This window comes from Salvia miltiorrhiza, chromosome 3 (genome assembly GCF_028751815.1).
Source record: "Salvia miltiorrhiza cultivar Shanhuang (shh) chromosome 3, IMPLAD_Smil_shh, whole genome shotgun sequence".
Lineage (NCBI taxonomy): Eukaryota > Viridiplantae > Streptophyta > Magnoliopsida > Lamiales > Lamiaceae > Salvia > Salvia miltiorrhiza.
Genome location: NC_080389.1, coordinates 46,625,884 through 46,641,618, shown reverse-complemented (window position 1 = coordinate 46,641,618; position 15,735 = coordinate 46,625,884). Strand labels below are relative to the sequence as shown.

Genomic DNA, 15,735 nt, shown 5'->3' with positions numbered 1-15,735 from the left:
TTTATCTTTCAATCGATCTATACACTCTCAAAATATCAGTTAAATATATTAATTAATTATCATTACAATACAATCAAAATCATGAACTCCTAAATTTTGCCAACAACCAAAACAAACGAATATTGCTGGGCAATAATTTCAAAGTTGGTATCTTAAAAATTCACTACTCCCTCAAGATACACCTCCGGCAGCTGAAGCGCCCTCCGATCCACAGCGGCACCAACACCTCATTCCTCAGCCTATCCCTCACATCTATTTCTCATTCATCAAAGCTAAAACAAAACTCTCGACATAAATTGTGAAGGAAAAATAGATCGAAATTCTTCAATCTCATTAGACGCTGGAAAATTCTTCAATCACTACTCCGAAATTGGGGCTAGGGCTCGCGCTGTCGAAATAGGATTCAGGAAAAGGCGACTGAGCGCCATCGGCGACGCCGTCCTCGGTGAGAATGTCAGAGAGCGCCGTGTAGCAGAGAGGGTAGGGGTGAGAGCCACTGGATCTGGGGGAGCTAGGGCTCAAGCGCCGGAGCTCGAGCAGAGAGGGGGAGTTGTTGAGAGCGGCGGCTGTAGCAGGAGTTGTGGTCGCCGGAGGAGATAAGAAAGAGGTGCTGTGCGTCGCGGTGGTGGTGGCTGTGCGGTGCTGCCGGAGATTGAGTGGCCGCGCGGCGCTGCGGACGGGCGGCGGACGGGTAGCGAGAGGGAGAGGGGGAGCCGAAGGGAGAGAGAGAGAGAGAGAGAGAGAGAGAGAGGATTGAAGGAGAGAAGAAGAATTCACGCTGCAACATGGCAAATGGCAGAATTCACTATTTATACAAGGGCATTTCGGACATTTCACATAAAAACTGGCTAAAATTTTAAATTTTAATCCTATAGGCTAAATTTTAAGTTTACAATATGAAATAGGCTAGATTCATATATTCACACAAAAAAAAACCCTCATTTACATTTACATTTAATTTAATCTTAATCACTCATTTCATATAATGGAGAGATCATTTTTCACTACATAGAAATCACTAACCATTTTATTAAAATTGGCCCCATCAAAAGTGTCATACTTTGGTGGACGAAGGGAGAGATATTTGAAGAGTTTGTAAGATATAACGTCTCAAGAGCTTATAATTTATCAATGTATTTAAATAATTGAGCTTATAAGCCAAAGAAAGAATTCTGAGTTTGAGAGAGAGAAAATAGAGGAGAAAATTTTGGAAAGATAGATGATAGAAATAACAAATCATATCTATATCTATCTATATATGTTAAAAAAAGAATTTGGTTCCCTCCAAGACTATCCCTCATCGGCTCATCTCCTCCGATCAATTCCTCCTCGCGCCACCAAAAACTGCAGCCCTCTCTCTTCCTCAAAACTACCACCTCACGGCTTCTTCTGCTTCAACCCTTTCCTCAAGAAGGTGAAACTTTCAATTTCAACATTCAAATGCCTATTATCTTGCAATGGTTTGATGCTCTGCTGAAATCTACTACGCCTACAATCCCACCACAAAGCAATCAAGAAAACTCAGACTCACTAATAATTACACAAACTAGCCTAGTGTTGTGGTCCTGGATGCAACAAAGTGTGGCAATGTTGGTAGGTTTATCAATCACCGGTGAGCTTCTGTATTTGTATTTGCTAGCATACCTTTCGATTACTCTCGGTATCTTCTATGTCTTGTCTTGTTCAGTAATTGATGCAGAAACACCCTGTTATGAATGCAGATCATGACTATGAGATTTTTCCTTTTCTAACATATCTTGTACTAGATTAATATATAAAACTGCCTCAGCTCTTGTTATTGGTCATCACTATGAAGTTCTATGTTTCTATATTAATGGGAGGGATGGAGCCAGGAATTAAGTTCGGGGCTAAACTTGTAGAATTTTTTTTGGGCATTCTGTATATTTAAGGTATTTTTTTATTAAAATACGAGCATAATACTAATAATAACAAACAATATTTCCATAGATTATATAGTTTCAATATATCACAAAACTTTTTTTGGACATTCCGTATATTTAAGACATTTTTTATTAAAAGGCAATCATAATAATAATAATAACAAACAACATGTTCATAGATTATATATTTTCTATATATTACAAATTAGTTTCAATACATTATAATTTTTTTTAGCATTTCATACATATTAGGCATTTTTTATTAAAAGACAAGTATAATAGTAATAATAACAAACAATATTTCATAGATTATATAGTTTTAAATAACAAAATTATCCTTAAATTAAGTATATATGAAAGAATATAATAACCAAATACTCTTTTATAAAACAAAATTATTTTATAATAGGTATAAACATATATCTATATATATTTAAAAAAAAAAAAACCAAAAATTTGGGAGGGGGCCCTAGCCCCCCCTGGCTCCGTCCCTGCTTAATGGCATGTAAAAGAAGCACACTCCTTAAGCCTTTACTCACACAATACACAACTTCAGATAACACATACATTCATATTTTAAGATTATACAGAATTTGATTTCCTCAGTCCTTGCTTGGATAAAAGTATTTATTTCGGGCTTTAAAGGATAGTTCTTGTACAAAATTTAGAGAAGGTCTTATTGTTGTTTATTATGCTGATCTTCCATCTTTAAGCATGTTTATTTCTTTGTTCGTAGGTGTGCAGAGGCAAACTTGGTCGACATTCCAGTCCAGGTGGAAACTCCTGATCGCCATTATTATTACGTGAGGAGATGTGCCATTTCACCCAACTTGACCTTCTTCTCTTCCTCCTCAAGCTTCAACTCTGATTTTGTTGCTCCATCCCCAACATCTTTCACCTCACTCCACTCCCCCTCTTCAAGGGTCATAACAGAGCTCATTCTTCAAATATTTGCACAGGTATCCCTACTTTTTTTTTGGTTGTTTTTTGATTGGTTGTTCTTATACAATTAAATTTCCTATAAATCATGGATGTTTCTCTTTCAGGCTCAGTCAATCCTTCACGTGATGGTATTCAATACTGTTGAGGACATAACAAAAGGCTATGAAAAAGTGAAGATTTCCCTTGTTGATGAAACTGGCAATGAGGCTCTGCCACATTTCCTGTATTTCCGTTATAACGTGCATATATCTTGTGAATGTTCAGATTTTAGGTCTTCGTGACAAGTCAAAACAAAGGCTGGGGAGTAAGAGCACTCAAGGAGCTGCCACAAGGGGCGTTTGTTTGTGAATCTTGACCAACATGGAGCTGTGTATGAAAGGAACACCCAAAGCGGTGCTGATAAAGAAAGGCATGCATATCCGGTGCTACTTCTGAGGAAAATCTCAAGGATGAAGAAGCCCTCTGCTTGGTTGTGGAGCACAGCTTAGCGTTTGATCCTTCAAAATCGCCTCATTACAAGATGGTTTGCCTCAGAATTAGGGGCAGGGGGATAGAATCGAACCCTTTTCCTTATTAGAATATCAGATTGAGGTGTACAACTGATCAGAGAGCCATGGTTGTTTGGAATTTGCAGAACAACCTATCTTCTCTCCTTTCTGAGTGCACTCAACAACTGGCGCTCAGAGTCAGATGCTATCCCTTTATATGATATTTTGCTCAAAAAGTGATCAAATATTTGCCTTGTCCAAATATCAGAAAGCCTACTTTTGAGAAATATTGTGCTTTGACTACTCCTTATATCCAACAAGTCAAGAACTGAATGGCCATCTTCACTACTGTTTAGTAGACAAGCATGAAAATACTACATCAGTGGCATTCCGGATCACACCTGTATTTTGATGGATCTACTAGGGATGGAGGGAAAGAAGGTCAAGATTTGCAGGTTTCTTAAGAATAGTTGCAGAGATGATGTATCACTTGATTGAATGTTTTGCTCCACTTTGATTAGGTTATGTTAATACCAAAGTTATGCTTCCATATTTTTAGTTTACCTAGGTTCCAGCTTTGTTTGCTAATTCTCTGTACTTAAAAAATATTTATCAAGTGTGTTTTTTCTGTTTTTGGAAATATTTCATTTTGGAATGGATCACTGTTTTGCTGCTTAACATATATCTTGTGTTTGTATTTCTTCTCTAATATATGTCATTGCTTTATGTAGGGGTGAGCATTCAGATTTCAGATTGGATTTTTGCTTAATCCGATTCAATCCTAAAATTTGAAATTTCTCTAAAATTCAAATTGATTCAAACCATATTATAATACGAAAATCTGAAAAATTCGAATAAAATCCGATCCGAACTGAAAAATTCGAAATGTGAAAAAGAATAAATTAAAACCGAATAAATTCGAAAAATCCGAAATGCATATCAACATAATCAATTAGATAATTATGATCGAATTAAGCTCCTAATTAACAAATCATTAATTATAATCAACCAAAATAAGAGTATAGGGTTAGAATTTAGAAATATTTAACTATTTAAAAATTAATAATTATATATATTTATATATAATATTACAAAATTATTTATATTATAAATATAATTTGGATTTCGGATTTTAAAAGTGTCATTCCGTTCCGATCCAAAAATTCGGAATTTGCTTAAATTTCAATCCGATTCGATCCGAAAATCCGAATACTCTGAACCAAATTTTAAATTTCAATTTGGTTCGAATCAAATATTCGAATTTCAGATATTTTGCTCACTCCTAACTTTAAGTATTGTGGTGGGTCTGCTTATTCTCTATACTTCAAATATTATCTAGTATAAAAATATTGTGTTTATATTTCCTCTGTAATATGTCATTGCTTCATAAATTCTGCTTTGAAATTTTAGTAAATACACGACTATCATTAAATCAATAAACTGGAGAACATTAGACAGAATAACAATCAAATCAGGTCAGGGAATAAACTGAAAAACATAAAATCTTGTTATCATCTATATTAATTATAGTTCAAACACATTGGTGGCAACGATGCTGTTTTGTTTCCTTTTCTTTAAAACGACACCACCAACTCTCATCAATACCTTGCAAATTCCAACGAAAAAAAAAGCTTGCTCCCAAAACTCCAAGAATCAAGCGAACTTAGTTTATGCTCCTTCAGAATGACCGGAATATTCCCCTCGAACGAAGACATGGTGGTTGAAATCCTTCTCCGGCTGCCTGCAAAATCTCTAACCAGATTCAAATTAGTATGCAAACATTGGCTCTCTCTCATCTCTGCACAACAATTCTGCTATCTCCACACTCTCCGCCACCCAAAACCACAGCCCTCTCTCATCCTTCGAACTCATACCTCACACTATTTTTACTTCAATCCAGTTCCCAATAATCATAAGCTCATACCTTACAGTTTCACCATTCCAAACTCTAAAATCTTGAATTCATGCAACGGGCTGCTGCTGCTGCAATCTGTCCATCCAGTGGAGTACCATGTTTATAATTCCACCACAAAGCAATCAAGAAAGATCAGCCTCGCTGATAATAGCGAGGATTTCACTAATGTTATGGGGCTAACCTTAGCATTTGATCCTTCAAAATCACCTCATTACAAGATTGTGTGTGTGAGGGCTAAAATGAAGCCCCCTTCAGCTCATGAGAGACATTGTCGAATAGAGGTCTACAACTCTCAAAGTCTCACATGGAGGCTGTGTTTGGAGCCACTTGTGGCTCCTATAGGAGCTAACTTCTCTTCTGGAGTACACTGCAACAATGTGATTCACTGGGATAACTATCCTCGCGCACATTTATACTATAATATAAGCAAAAATGTTATTGGAAATTTACCTCATGCTCGAGTTCCATGGCATGGGGGTGGAGGAGGTGCAGCTTCTCACTGCCAACTCCAAGAATCAGACGGCCGTCTTTACCATTTCATCATAGTCTCGCACCTTGGCGACAAATCAATAGCAGTTTATGAATTGCAGGAAGATTATTCTCAGTGGCTCTTGAAGTATCATGATGAAGTTGGCCGCCTTCCTGGAAGGTCTCGTATATTTGGTTACATAAAGGGAGACGAAGGACAGACCTGCACTATGATCACTCATGTCCCTGGTAAGATAACTTTGTACAGTTTTCTCGACAAGAGATCCGAGGAGCTCGTTGATTTGACAAACCAACCATTCTACCGGGAAGATTCTGTGCAGTTCGATTCTAGAGATGTTTTCCAGTTTGGTGAAACTCTGGCTCCTGTCTAGTTGATCTATGACTTTATGTTTCCTGTTGTTGAACAATGTAGTTCACTAGTTCTGACTTCCGAGATGTATATGCTCGAAATAGGAATCTGAAGCCTCAATCTTGATCTTTTCTTCCCTGCATAACAATGACAAATATTCCATCTACACACAATATGGCTTACAGAAAATAAATAGTATCTAAAGTAGCTCGTTGATTTCACAAACCAACCATTCGACCTGGAACATTATATGCAGTTTGACTATAGAGATTTTTTCAACAATCTTAAATATCAATCTTGTATCTTTCCTTTGTATTCAGGGGAAAACTCCTGCATGGCATCAGTAATTTTCAACTAATACACTGAAAAATACGGTTCACAAAAAAGAAATTAATCTACCATTTGTCTACTACTTAGCCTCTCATCTATCTAAGCATACAATTAGTACTAATGTTCCAAGAGTTTGATAGTCTCGAGGCAGTTTTGCATCTCCTGATGAGCATCGGCTGTAAGGCGGTCTCCAGCTGATAATTTGTACTGTTCAAATTTCAACTCATCAAGCTTCAGAGCAGCAGTTTTGCAGGCCTTAATACTTCCTAAGAAAGAGTAAAATTGAAACAAAATTATTTTCTTAGTGTGTGATCATAGCAGAGGAAATACATATCAATAAAACAACTATACCAAAGACTGCAAGAATCGGGATTATTCCATCAAATAGATACGGATATCTATTTGAAGATAGTTTTATTGCTAATTAGTTAGCCAAATAAATTCTTCTAATCATTTGAACAAAAGTCATTGCACACAAAAGCAAAAGGATATAGGACATAATATCTTCAAGTGACAACGCAAACGAAATCATCTAACAATTGTAACTCATCTTGGTGATTACTAGTCTTAACTACAAAAAGATCATCTTTATCCATTCAATGTGAAGAACAGAGAAGTTACTCGACTGGCCACTCAGAATAATGGTTGTTCATCTGAATTTCTTAAGTTAAATACTCCCTCCGTCCCTGAAATAAGTTCCTCTTTTTCCTTTTTGGGACGTCCCCCAAATAAGTTCTTCTTTCTTTCTTTCCATTTTTGGACAACTACCCCACCACTAATAATATTTTATTTATTCTTACTTTTCACTTTTTCACCACTCCCAATACTAATTATAACACTTTTTCACCTTTTCACCACACTCAATACTAATTACTAGTATAACATATTTTTCTCCTCTATCAATACACTATACCACTTTTTCTTAAAATCTGTGCCATCCCCAAAGAGGAACTTATTTTGGGGACGGAGGGAGTATGAAATTAACTACTAACAATCCTACAATATCATTCCCGACAGATTAGTGAGCCTACCATCAAAACCCCTAATATCATACATACTCATAAGCATTACTAAGGAAGCATTGTTAAAATGAGTTATCTTTTCAAGATAACAAAACTATCAAATAGATAAGTATTTTTATGCGTATGTCCATATAATTGAAACTTAAAGCACGCATAACTCTGAAGCCTTTACCACAGGAAAAAGGAGGGTCAATATTTGAAAAACTAAACCTGTGCTCTTAGAGATTAGAAAAAACGAAGTTATAGAACCTACCACTAAGGTCAAGGAGGTTGAAAACCACAGGACAATGTCCCACGCTCTTGATCATTGTAATCGCAGCCCAAATTTTCTGGTAGTCCTCTCTTGAAGTTCTAACTATGACGAGTTTTGTAGTTGGATTCACATACTTCACTGCAGGCAGAAAAATACCCGTTAAGTTATAATAAGTTCTACACTAACAAAACATTGATAAGTTTTAAGATGAAGTGATATAAATATCAAAGTAACAATCTCACCCTTAGATGAATTCATGGCTGAAGCTAGACCACATTCCCCAAAGTTCGCAAGAATGCTTTTTCCAATTGCTTCCCATAAATTCTTAGTGGTGATTTTAATGGGTTCATCCACGGAAAATTCTTTATTTGGATCCAGAAAGACCTCCATTATCAAGTACCTATTCTTAAAGCCAACCATGCTGTTTCACCATCAAGCATTAAATCAATGTCCGACTTCACACGGAAAGCAAAAGAATTTTGACTCAATACACATACCAAACGAGGAAACATGCGGCCAAAATCAGCTCAGAGTAAATAAATAAGCCTACACTATACAAAGGCCAATACCCAACTAAATCCCATATGAATATCTATTTATGCAGGCTCGAGGACATACATTAATGCATTCCAGTAAACTTTGGTAGAGTTGAGCAAGCAAATATATTCCAATTGCTGTGGCAACAACATATAAAACTCGAGCTTGCACACAACTTAATCTACAATCAATTGAACCAAACAAGTAGAACTACAATTCTTGATGCTCGACGGCAATGCTAACAAGCTTAAACAGCATGTGCGGACTCATTTACAAACCTAACGGCGGCAGCTGTGTACATAATTAACAGCACAGTTACCAATTCCAACACACAATAATTCAACCAAAATGAAGTAAATGCATCTTTACTGCTGGAAACAAGAACACATAGAATAAGCTATTACTCAAATTTCCCCTTGAAAAATCCAAAAATCACCAACTAATCCTGGCAGCCGTAAATCATTTATTCAGGATCAAGATACTATTTAAATAAACATCAAAATCCTCAGAAATCCAATCGACGGTCAAATCAAAACATCGTCAATTCGACGAGTGTTCATACGGCACTTGCAGGAATTCATCATCGGATTTAGATTATATATACACGTAACCATATAGAACATAATTCATTATCACGAAATTAAAAACCATTACTTTATGGCAAAAAAATCCAAGGATAATATGGTTTCCAGTCAGTTTAGCCGCCGGCGATGATGGTGGAGAACGGCGCGGAGATAATTGGTGGAGGGTTTAACGCCCAAAGATATTTTCAGAAAATTTAACCTACAAGTCCTCAATCTTTGATGTAATTACTCTATAAAATTCTCAACTGTGAATGATGGATCGGCCCGTCATAAGCCCGATGGAAAGGCCTGTTTCAGTTTCCCTTTTTTTTCTTTTTAATTGTTTTTTCACTTTCTTTCGTCGCCTCTCAATTTTTAAGGGGTGTTTGGCTAAAACTATTTTAAAGAGCTAAAGAATTTATGAAATGTATAATCTTGTCTCATTTTATTCAACATATTTTTTAACATAATTATTTAAAATGATAAGATTATAATATAAGAAGATATTTACTTTATACTATAATTTAGTAGTTTTGTCTTTAAGATTATGATTTCTTTAATCTCTCCCTTTCAATGAGATATAAATCAAGCAAACTAACTCAAATAATAGAAATAATAAAAAAATTTGGAATATTTCAAAATTTCAATTCATCTAAATAAACAATAGAGTAATCTATCAAAACTAATTCTAAAAAGTAAACGACTGATAAAAGTATATTGACTTATATTTAATATATTCTATCAAGCTCCGACGATCAAAGTGTTGTTCAACTCACCCAATTTGTATCGCAAATTTATGAAATTGCAAATGTCGTTGGTCCGCCGAAAAGTCCTCCCAAACGAAGGCGTCGAACAAAGAAAGATTATAATCATCAGGATCGTGAAGCCAGTGCACAACAGCTTTACGAGAATTAATGTAATGTTAAAATTTAATTTAAAGTATTGTATTTTATTTGAATTAATGTAATTGAAATTTAATTTTAATGAAATATTGAATTTTAAAATTGAAGAATCAAAATAGAATAAAATAAAATGGAAAAATTAGAGTCCCTTTTAGAACCAATGCATTGGAGAGTGGATGCTCTAAGGTGAGGATCACCTCCTTAGAGCACTCTCAGCAGATCACCTAAATGCATCACTAACTCTAAATTTAGGCTAAAACAATTGAAAATGAGATAAAAAATGCATCCAGCAGATCCCCTAAATTGGATGGGACCCACAAAAAATTTTACACCTACCTAAATTCAATCTTAAATTTACACCCACCCTAAATTTATTTTAAGCTTATAATTAATAGGGCCCACACATAATTATTGTTTTTATGTAGAAAATAGGAGATCTGGTGTATGCATTTATAAAATCGAGATCCTAAAATTAAATAGGGAAGCTTTAGGGAGGAATATAGGAGCATAATTTTGGGATTTCTGTTGGGAGTGCTCTTAGAGCCTCTTTTTAGAGCCTTGCGTTGGAGATGCTCTAAATTGTACGAGAACTTGCTTTGCCAAGAAAAAAAGAAGAAGCTTATAAGTTATTATAAAAAAGCTTATAATACCAACCAAACATCGTGTGTGCGCATTGGCCTAGCGTCTAGCGGTAGAAGGTTAATGCTCGAGACATGAGATCATGGGTTCGAGTCATCTGTTGTACGGTCTTTAAAAATTATTTATTTATTAATGTAATTTATCAAAAAAAAAATAGCCTATAAGTCGACCATTTAAATATTTTGGGGATTATTCCACCTCAACCAAATAATGTCCGAATTTGAATTTTTAAGATATGATTGTTAGTTATAATTATAGATAATTAGAATTTTTGTGAAAATATAAATAATTTCAGCTTTAAATTGTAACTTATCTAGTAAAAATATGGTGAATCACTTACTCAAGTTTTTTTTTGGGAAACTAGTCATTTACTCATGTTAAACAATAATTTAAAGTCCAAAGTGTTATCCAAACAATATTATATATATATAAGCAGTAGTTCTAATAAAGACCAAAGTTATTATGATAAATGAGAATTAAATTTTATAAATGCATTAGTAACATCAATTTTATTGTATTTTACCGCAATTGTATTTGCATTTTTATATGTCACATTTTCGTATATTATACACTACGATTTCAACAATTAAGATTTTATATAATATAGGAATATGTGAAATGTAAAAGTTAAAATATAGATATTATAAAATGCAATAAGAATTATGTTATTGTGTATTTACGAAATTTAGTTCTTATTTTTTATAATAATTTTGATTTTTATATTAATCCAATTTTCTTATGGAGTATATATTTGCAAATCGATGAGATTTCTTATTTTATTTTTTGCCATTAGTCCAACAATATTATTATTATTATTATTATTATTATTATTATTATTATTATTTTTTAGGGAAGTCCAACAAAATTTTCATTGAGAAGAAATGACTGAATTTGGAGCCTGATAAGTTTTCGAAAATTTCCTTAATCTCTTAATTGTTCAAGATTTTATTATCTAATTAGGTGCATTATTCAAAATAATTAAGAGAGAGAAAGAGAGAGAGAGGGTGTGTGGGGTCACGTGTGGATTGAATGCAGCTCCGTCTCGCTCGGATTCACATTAACTCCCGCTGCCACTTTTCAAACACTAAATTCGTCTACATTTCATTTGAATTTCATCTAAATTTGCACTAAAAGTGGGTTGCTCCACAATCATACCCATACTTACCAAGTCAATGCCCATATTGCATCCCACCCCCTTGCCTTTACCAATTTTCTCTTTTATCCTCTATAACAATATATTGCATCTCTCTCGGTGGCCCTTATTTTCTTCAACATCAACAAAAATATTTATATTTTACAATACCATTTATAAATAATCAAAATAATTAGGCACGTGACATTTATTGGGAGGCTAATGCCTTGGGTCAAAAGCGCAAAAACGTGGTAATTGGAGGAGCGAGGTGAAATTTATTATCTAATCCACAGGAAAATAGTAAATTACTATTTTCTCCAACGTCTAGTACATGAGAATAGGATCACTCTTTCCTTTCTCTATAAATACCTCCACACCCCTCTCCGAATTGTTGCCCCTTGTTTTGGTAATTGAGCGTAGGCTGTTTGTATGCGTGTGTGCCGGAGTCGAGAAGAGAGGGAGCAGGTGGAGTTGGTTGCTGTTTTGTCGTGTTCTTCACTGTGTAAGTTTCTTGTTTCCTTGGATTTTTCTTTCAATTTTACGGATTATTTTATGGTGATTCTGTGTTTGCGTGTGGCCTCTGCGAGCTAGGCATTTCTATTATGTCTGAGCGTTTGAGCGCGTGCTGCATGGATGGAATCTTAGCTGTCAATTCGTGTCGCAATTTCTCGTTTCTACGTAGATCTGATTACTATTTTTTTTACGTTGCATAGAAGTTGAAAATTGGTGGAATTGAGTGAAAGATCTTTTCTTGTTTCGGATTAATTGAAACGGGAAATTTGGTGAGAATTTCTTTGTGTGGAGTTTATGTGAGGTTCGTGTATATACTCCTTTGTACACGTGCCTAATTAACGTATGCGTTTATGGAATCGTACTATCGTAGCGTGGTTTGATGATTGTTCAGAGTTTTATGTACGTATCTGTTCCTCAAGAAAATCTATATTGGTATATATTCTCTCGACCGAGGCTGAAAACATACAGGTTATATTTACTTTGAATAAAATTGTGGAATTTTAGGTGGGAAATTGTAATCATGTGGCTAATTTATGAATTCTGGTTCATCCACGCCAGGGGGAAATTCCTCTAGCTGCTACGCTGTTGAATTCAATGGATCTTCTGCTGTTGTGTGGTAGCAGTGGCTTTCTTGTGTGGATTATTTGAATATATATATATATTTTTTATTTTTTATTTTCTGTTTTGAATTTTGGAATTGCTGTGAGGATTGTGCAATATTGCTTTGAGATTATTGGTGGAAGACTGTTTGTTATTGTTAAGTATGGCGGTGATCCATATTCTGATTGATGATGAGATCCCACATATGGGAATCTGCCTAATCCTACTTTTTGAAGCATTTTGGTGCATCAATGAAGTCTTGATTATTGTATCTGGTGCCTTTTCGTACAAGAAATTAGGGTGACGATGAGTTGGGAAAGAATTCACAAAATATTATGCAGAGCAAAATTTTCCTCTTCGCGCTGCATAAGATTTTTAGCTAACAAACTTGCATCATACTGTTGCCATCCAAACTTCATTCTCATTTGAAGACTCCATATAAGTATTGAAATGATCCCTAGTTTCTCAGCTTCTCCAGAATTAATAAATCTCCTCTTCTTTTGGGTCTGCAGAGCATCAGAGTCCAGAGTTGGGAGTTTGGGAATTCTTTGAAGGGTTAACTTTTTTTCTGAACAGAAGCAATGGAGGTATTTGGAAAATCTGTGGTTGCTGTTCATTCCAATGTTATTTACTTGTCAAGTATTCTAGGCCAGGATGGGCCTAATCCAATTCACAAGTGTGACTGGAAATGTGAGAATGAAAATTTGTTTGGGAACATGTATCGCTGCAAGCTAACTGGGCTGACACACGTTTGTGATAAAAACTGTAATCAGAGAATTGTTTATGATAATCATAGCTCCCTCTGCAGAGTGAGCAAACAGATTTTCCCTCTAACACCGGTTGAGCAACAAGCTGTCAGAGGGGTCCGAAGGAAGCTTGATGCTGAGAATTCCTCAACTGAATATTGTTCTTTTAAGCGCAGAAGGGACGCACAGTGTCACCCCTCACCATTTGAGAGACCCTTTACTACTGTTGGTCCCATCTGCAGTCCTATTGGCGATGGCATGGATACAAACTAGTCATTATAACTTCATGTTTCATATCCATCCTTGTCCTTTTCCCTTTAGATCTTGCTCTTTTCCTACTATAAGTCAAGGACTAAAGAACTCATCGAGTACCTCAGTGGCAGGCTTCATTGTATCGCCTTTTATGTAGGAACTTTATGTTTAACTTTCCTTTATTGGAGTTGTAGCTATGCCGATGTCATAAGACTCTTAACTATTAGGAAGTTTATGATACTATATCTTGCGAACTATGATGAAGCTCGATGCATTTTATTGCATGGCATCTTGAAGTACTATGAGACAGGGTTATATTAAATTTTAGTTTTCTATTTGATGGTGCTCTGCTAACTGCTTCTCTTCCACTGTTATTTATTTTTTTTCATTTGTATCTTGTCTCTTGAGGTTATTTATTGTAATGTCTCCGACTCCATTGCCTTCATGAAAGCAAGGCAATCAGCAGGAATTTTCTGATGAAGTTTATGATTTTCATTCAGTGGCTCGGTTTGGTTGTACATATATTAGTTATAGTTATGAGATGATTGTAAATTTCTGAGAGGCTTTAACTTTTAGGAGGATGTTTTGTGTTTCAGGACAGGAATATCTTTTTATTTGGTGGAAAGTTACCTGTACTGATATTTACTTGATTTTATGTTGTGTTGCAGGTTGAAAAGGAAGGCCTTAATCAATTTTTGTTTCATTTGTTTCTTGTTTTGTGCTTCTATTATGGTTTCTGTACATCTCAGTTCCTAAAATGATGTTGCTTTTGCAGGATCTTGAAGTGTATGCCACTCAGGAGAGTTCAAATATAGTTTGTTGTTTTGATGAATGGATTTTAATAGTGTAATGTGTTCTGAATTTTGGGAAACCTTTATTAATAGATTTTTGGTTTGTATTCTATGCAGGAAATGAATTGCTCCTCCATCAGTTGCAGCTCAGGAACGGCGGAAGGAATGCCATTAAGTCATACTTCCATCAATCCAGTACATGGGATTGATCTGAGACATGAAAAACCATATCGACTCCAGTCATTTCCAGGCCTTAATCCGGACATTCCATAATTTTGGGATGAGCATTGAGGAATGAGGAATCACACGCCATGAGGACATATTTCCGGCCTGCTGGTTCATTGGATGCATCTGACAGTTAAAAGTCTCAGTCGCTTCCAAGGACTCACCCTTGATGTCATGTTTTTTGGGGTGGGGCATTAAGGAATCACAGTGGTGATATCCTTCAGCTTCAATTTGCTGGTTTGAGCTTTTCCGTTTACCAACAATGAAAAGGTACATCTTCCTGGATCGCCAATCATGATCCATGAATAAAGGATCCTTGTTGCTGGTTTGCGTTTCTTCTGGAAATCCTCAGATTGTTTTTCTTTTGTTTGGACCTTATAAGAAACGTGGCATTGTTTGGTAGGTGGTGATTGTAGATTTTATCCACAAAATAGGGGGACAATATGTGATAAGATCAGTTTGTAACACGCTCTGGTTCTGTCCAATGTTTTAGATATCCTAGTACCAGTTTGATTCTGATAATCTATTCAAGAAAAAGCATAATCATCTGCAGAATTGAGTATCTTGGACTTTGTTGTGCACGTGCCGGAGTTGATGCTCATTGAGATATGAGCGTATCGGGTCACGTGATCGGTGGTTAAGTGCATCTTTCTTCAACATTGTAATATAAAAAGTTGTAGCACAGTTGTCAAGAGTAGTTTAACTGTAACTTTATCAGGACTTGGTTACACGAGTTGTTTAGTCTAGTTTAATGACTGACAATTTTTTGGAAGTCATTGTTTATATTTTTACTGGTTTATGGTGTTTTTATTTAATGCCCACCCTTGTTAGGTTTGATTCTTGTTTGTTACTAGTATTTAATTGTGTATGATGATAATGATTTTGCTTTCTAGAAGTGATGGAGTTGGTGAAAACCAACCTCTCTCTCTCTCCTTGGTAATCTTGTAATTTCCAAGGTGTTAGATTTGCCTTTCCAATTTTGAGAAAAAAAAATAGTACTAATATCATGCTATTTTATTAGTTGAATTCAAATATTAAAATAAAATCTTATGAAGTGGTGACCTCCAAATAGGCGTGCAAAAACGTATCTACATCGATTAATTAAAATTCTTACCACACATTCAAAGGAAACTGAACTGTTACTTT

At 35.3% G+C, this 15,735-nt stretch overlaps 3 protein-coding genes across 7 annotated transcripts; 2 read left to right on the top strand and 1 right to left on the bottom strand.

Annotated features, from left to right (window-relative positions):
* Positions 1–4,815: 4,815 nt before the first annotated feature.
* On the bottom strand, positions 4,816–9,103 carry LOC131016129 (probable ribonuclease P/MRP protein subunit POP5). Of its 5 annotated transcripts, XM_057944751.1 has the most exons (7): positions 8,881–9,103; positions 7,932–8,110; positions 7,690–7,827; positions 5,697–6,680; positions 5,428–5,613; positions 5,256–5,321; positions 4,816–5,072 (listed from the first exon to the last, which is right to left on the bottom strand). In XM_057944751.1, the coding sequence occupies exons 2-4, from the start codon at positions 8,107–8,109 to the stop codon at positions 6,532–6,534; spliced, it is 465 nt and encodes a 154-aa protein (XP_057800734.1). In that variant the 5' UTR covers position 8,110; positions 8,881–9,103; the 3' UTR covers positions 4,816–5,072; positions 5,256–5,321; positions 5,428–5,613; positions 5,697–6,531. The 5 variants fall into 5 exon arrangements, with proteins under 5 accessions (XP_057800734.1, XP_057800732.1, XP_057800731.1 ...); XM_057944749.1 differs by having other exon boundaries at positions 4,816–5,321; XM_057944748.1 differs by having other exon boundaries at positions 4,816–5,613.
* Positions 5,015–6,106, top strand: LOC131018885 (F-box protein At5g07610-like). The gene has a single exon (XM_057947579.1). The coding sequence runs from the start codon at positions 5,015–5,017 to the stop codon at positions 6,104–6,106; it is 1,092 nt and encodes a 363-aa protein (XP_057803562.1).
* Positions 9,104–11,804: 2,701 nt separating the features above from the next.
* Positions 11,805–15,374, top strand: LOC131016130 (uncharacterized). Its single transcript, XM_057944753.1, has 2 exons — positions 11,805–11,964; positions 13,088–15,374. The coding sequence occupies exon 2, from the start codon at positions 13,157–13,159 to the stop codon at positions 13,592–13,594; it is 438 nt and encodes a 145-aa protein (XP_057800736.1). The 5' UTR covers positions 11,805–11,964; positions 13,088–13,156; the 3' UTR covers positions 13,595–15,374.
* The last annotated feature ends 361 nt before the right edge of the window (positions 15,375–15,735 follow it).

Coding starts and splice junctions, on each gene's coding strand:
- LOC131016130 (XM_057944753.1), top strand. CDS start 13,157: ATGGAGGTATTTGGAAAATCTGTGGTTGCTGTTCATTCCAATGTTATT.
- LOC131018885 (XM_057947579.1), top strand. CDS start 5,015: ATGACCGGAATATTCCCCTCGAACGAAGACATGGTGGTTGAAATCCTT.
- LOC131016129 (XM_057944748.1), bottom strand. CDS start 8,109: ATGGTTGGCTTTAAGAATAGGTACTTGATAATGGAGGTCTTTCTGGAT. Junction 7,828..7,931: donor AGCCATGAATTCATCTAAGG/GTGAGATTGTTA, acceptor TTCTGCCTGCAG/TGAAGTATGTGAATCCAACT. Junction 6,681..7,689: donor CAACCTCCTTGACCTTAGTG/GTAGGTTCTATA, acceptor ACTCTTTCTTAG/GAAGTATTAAGGCCTGCAAA.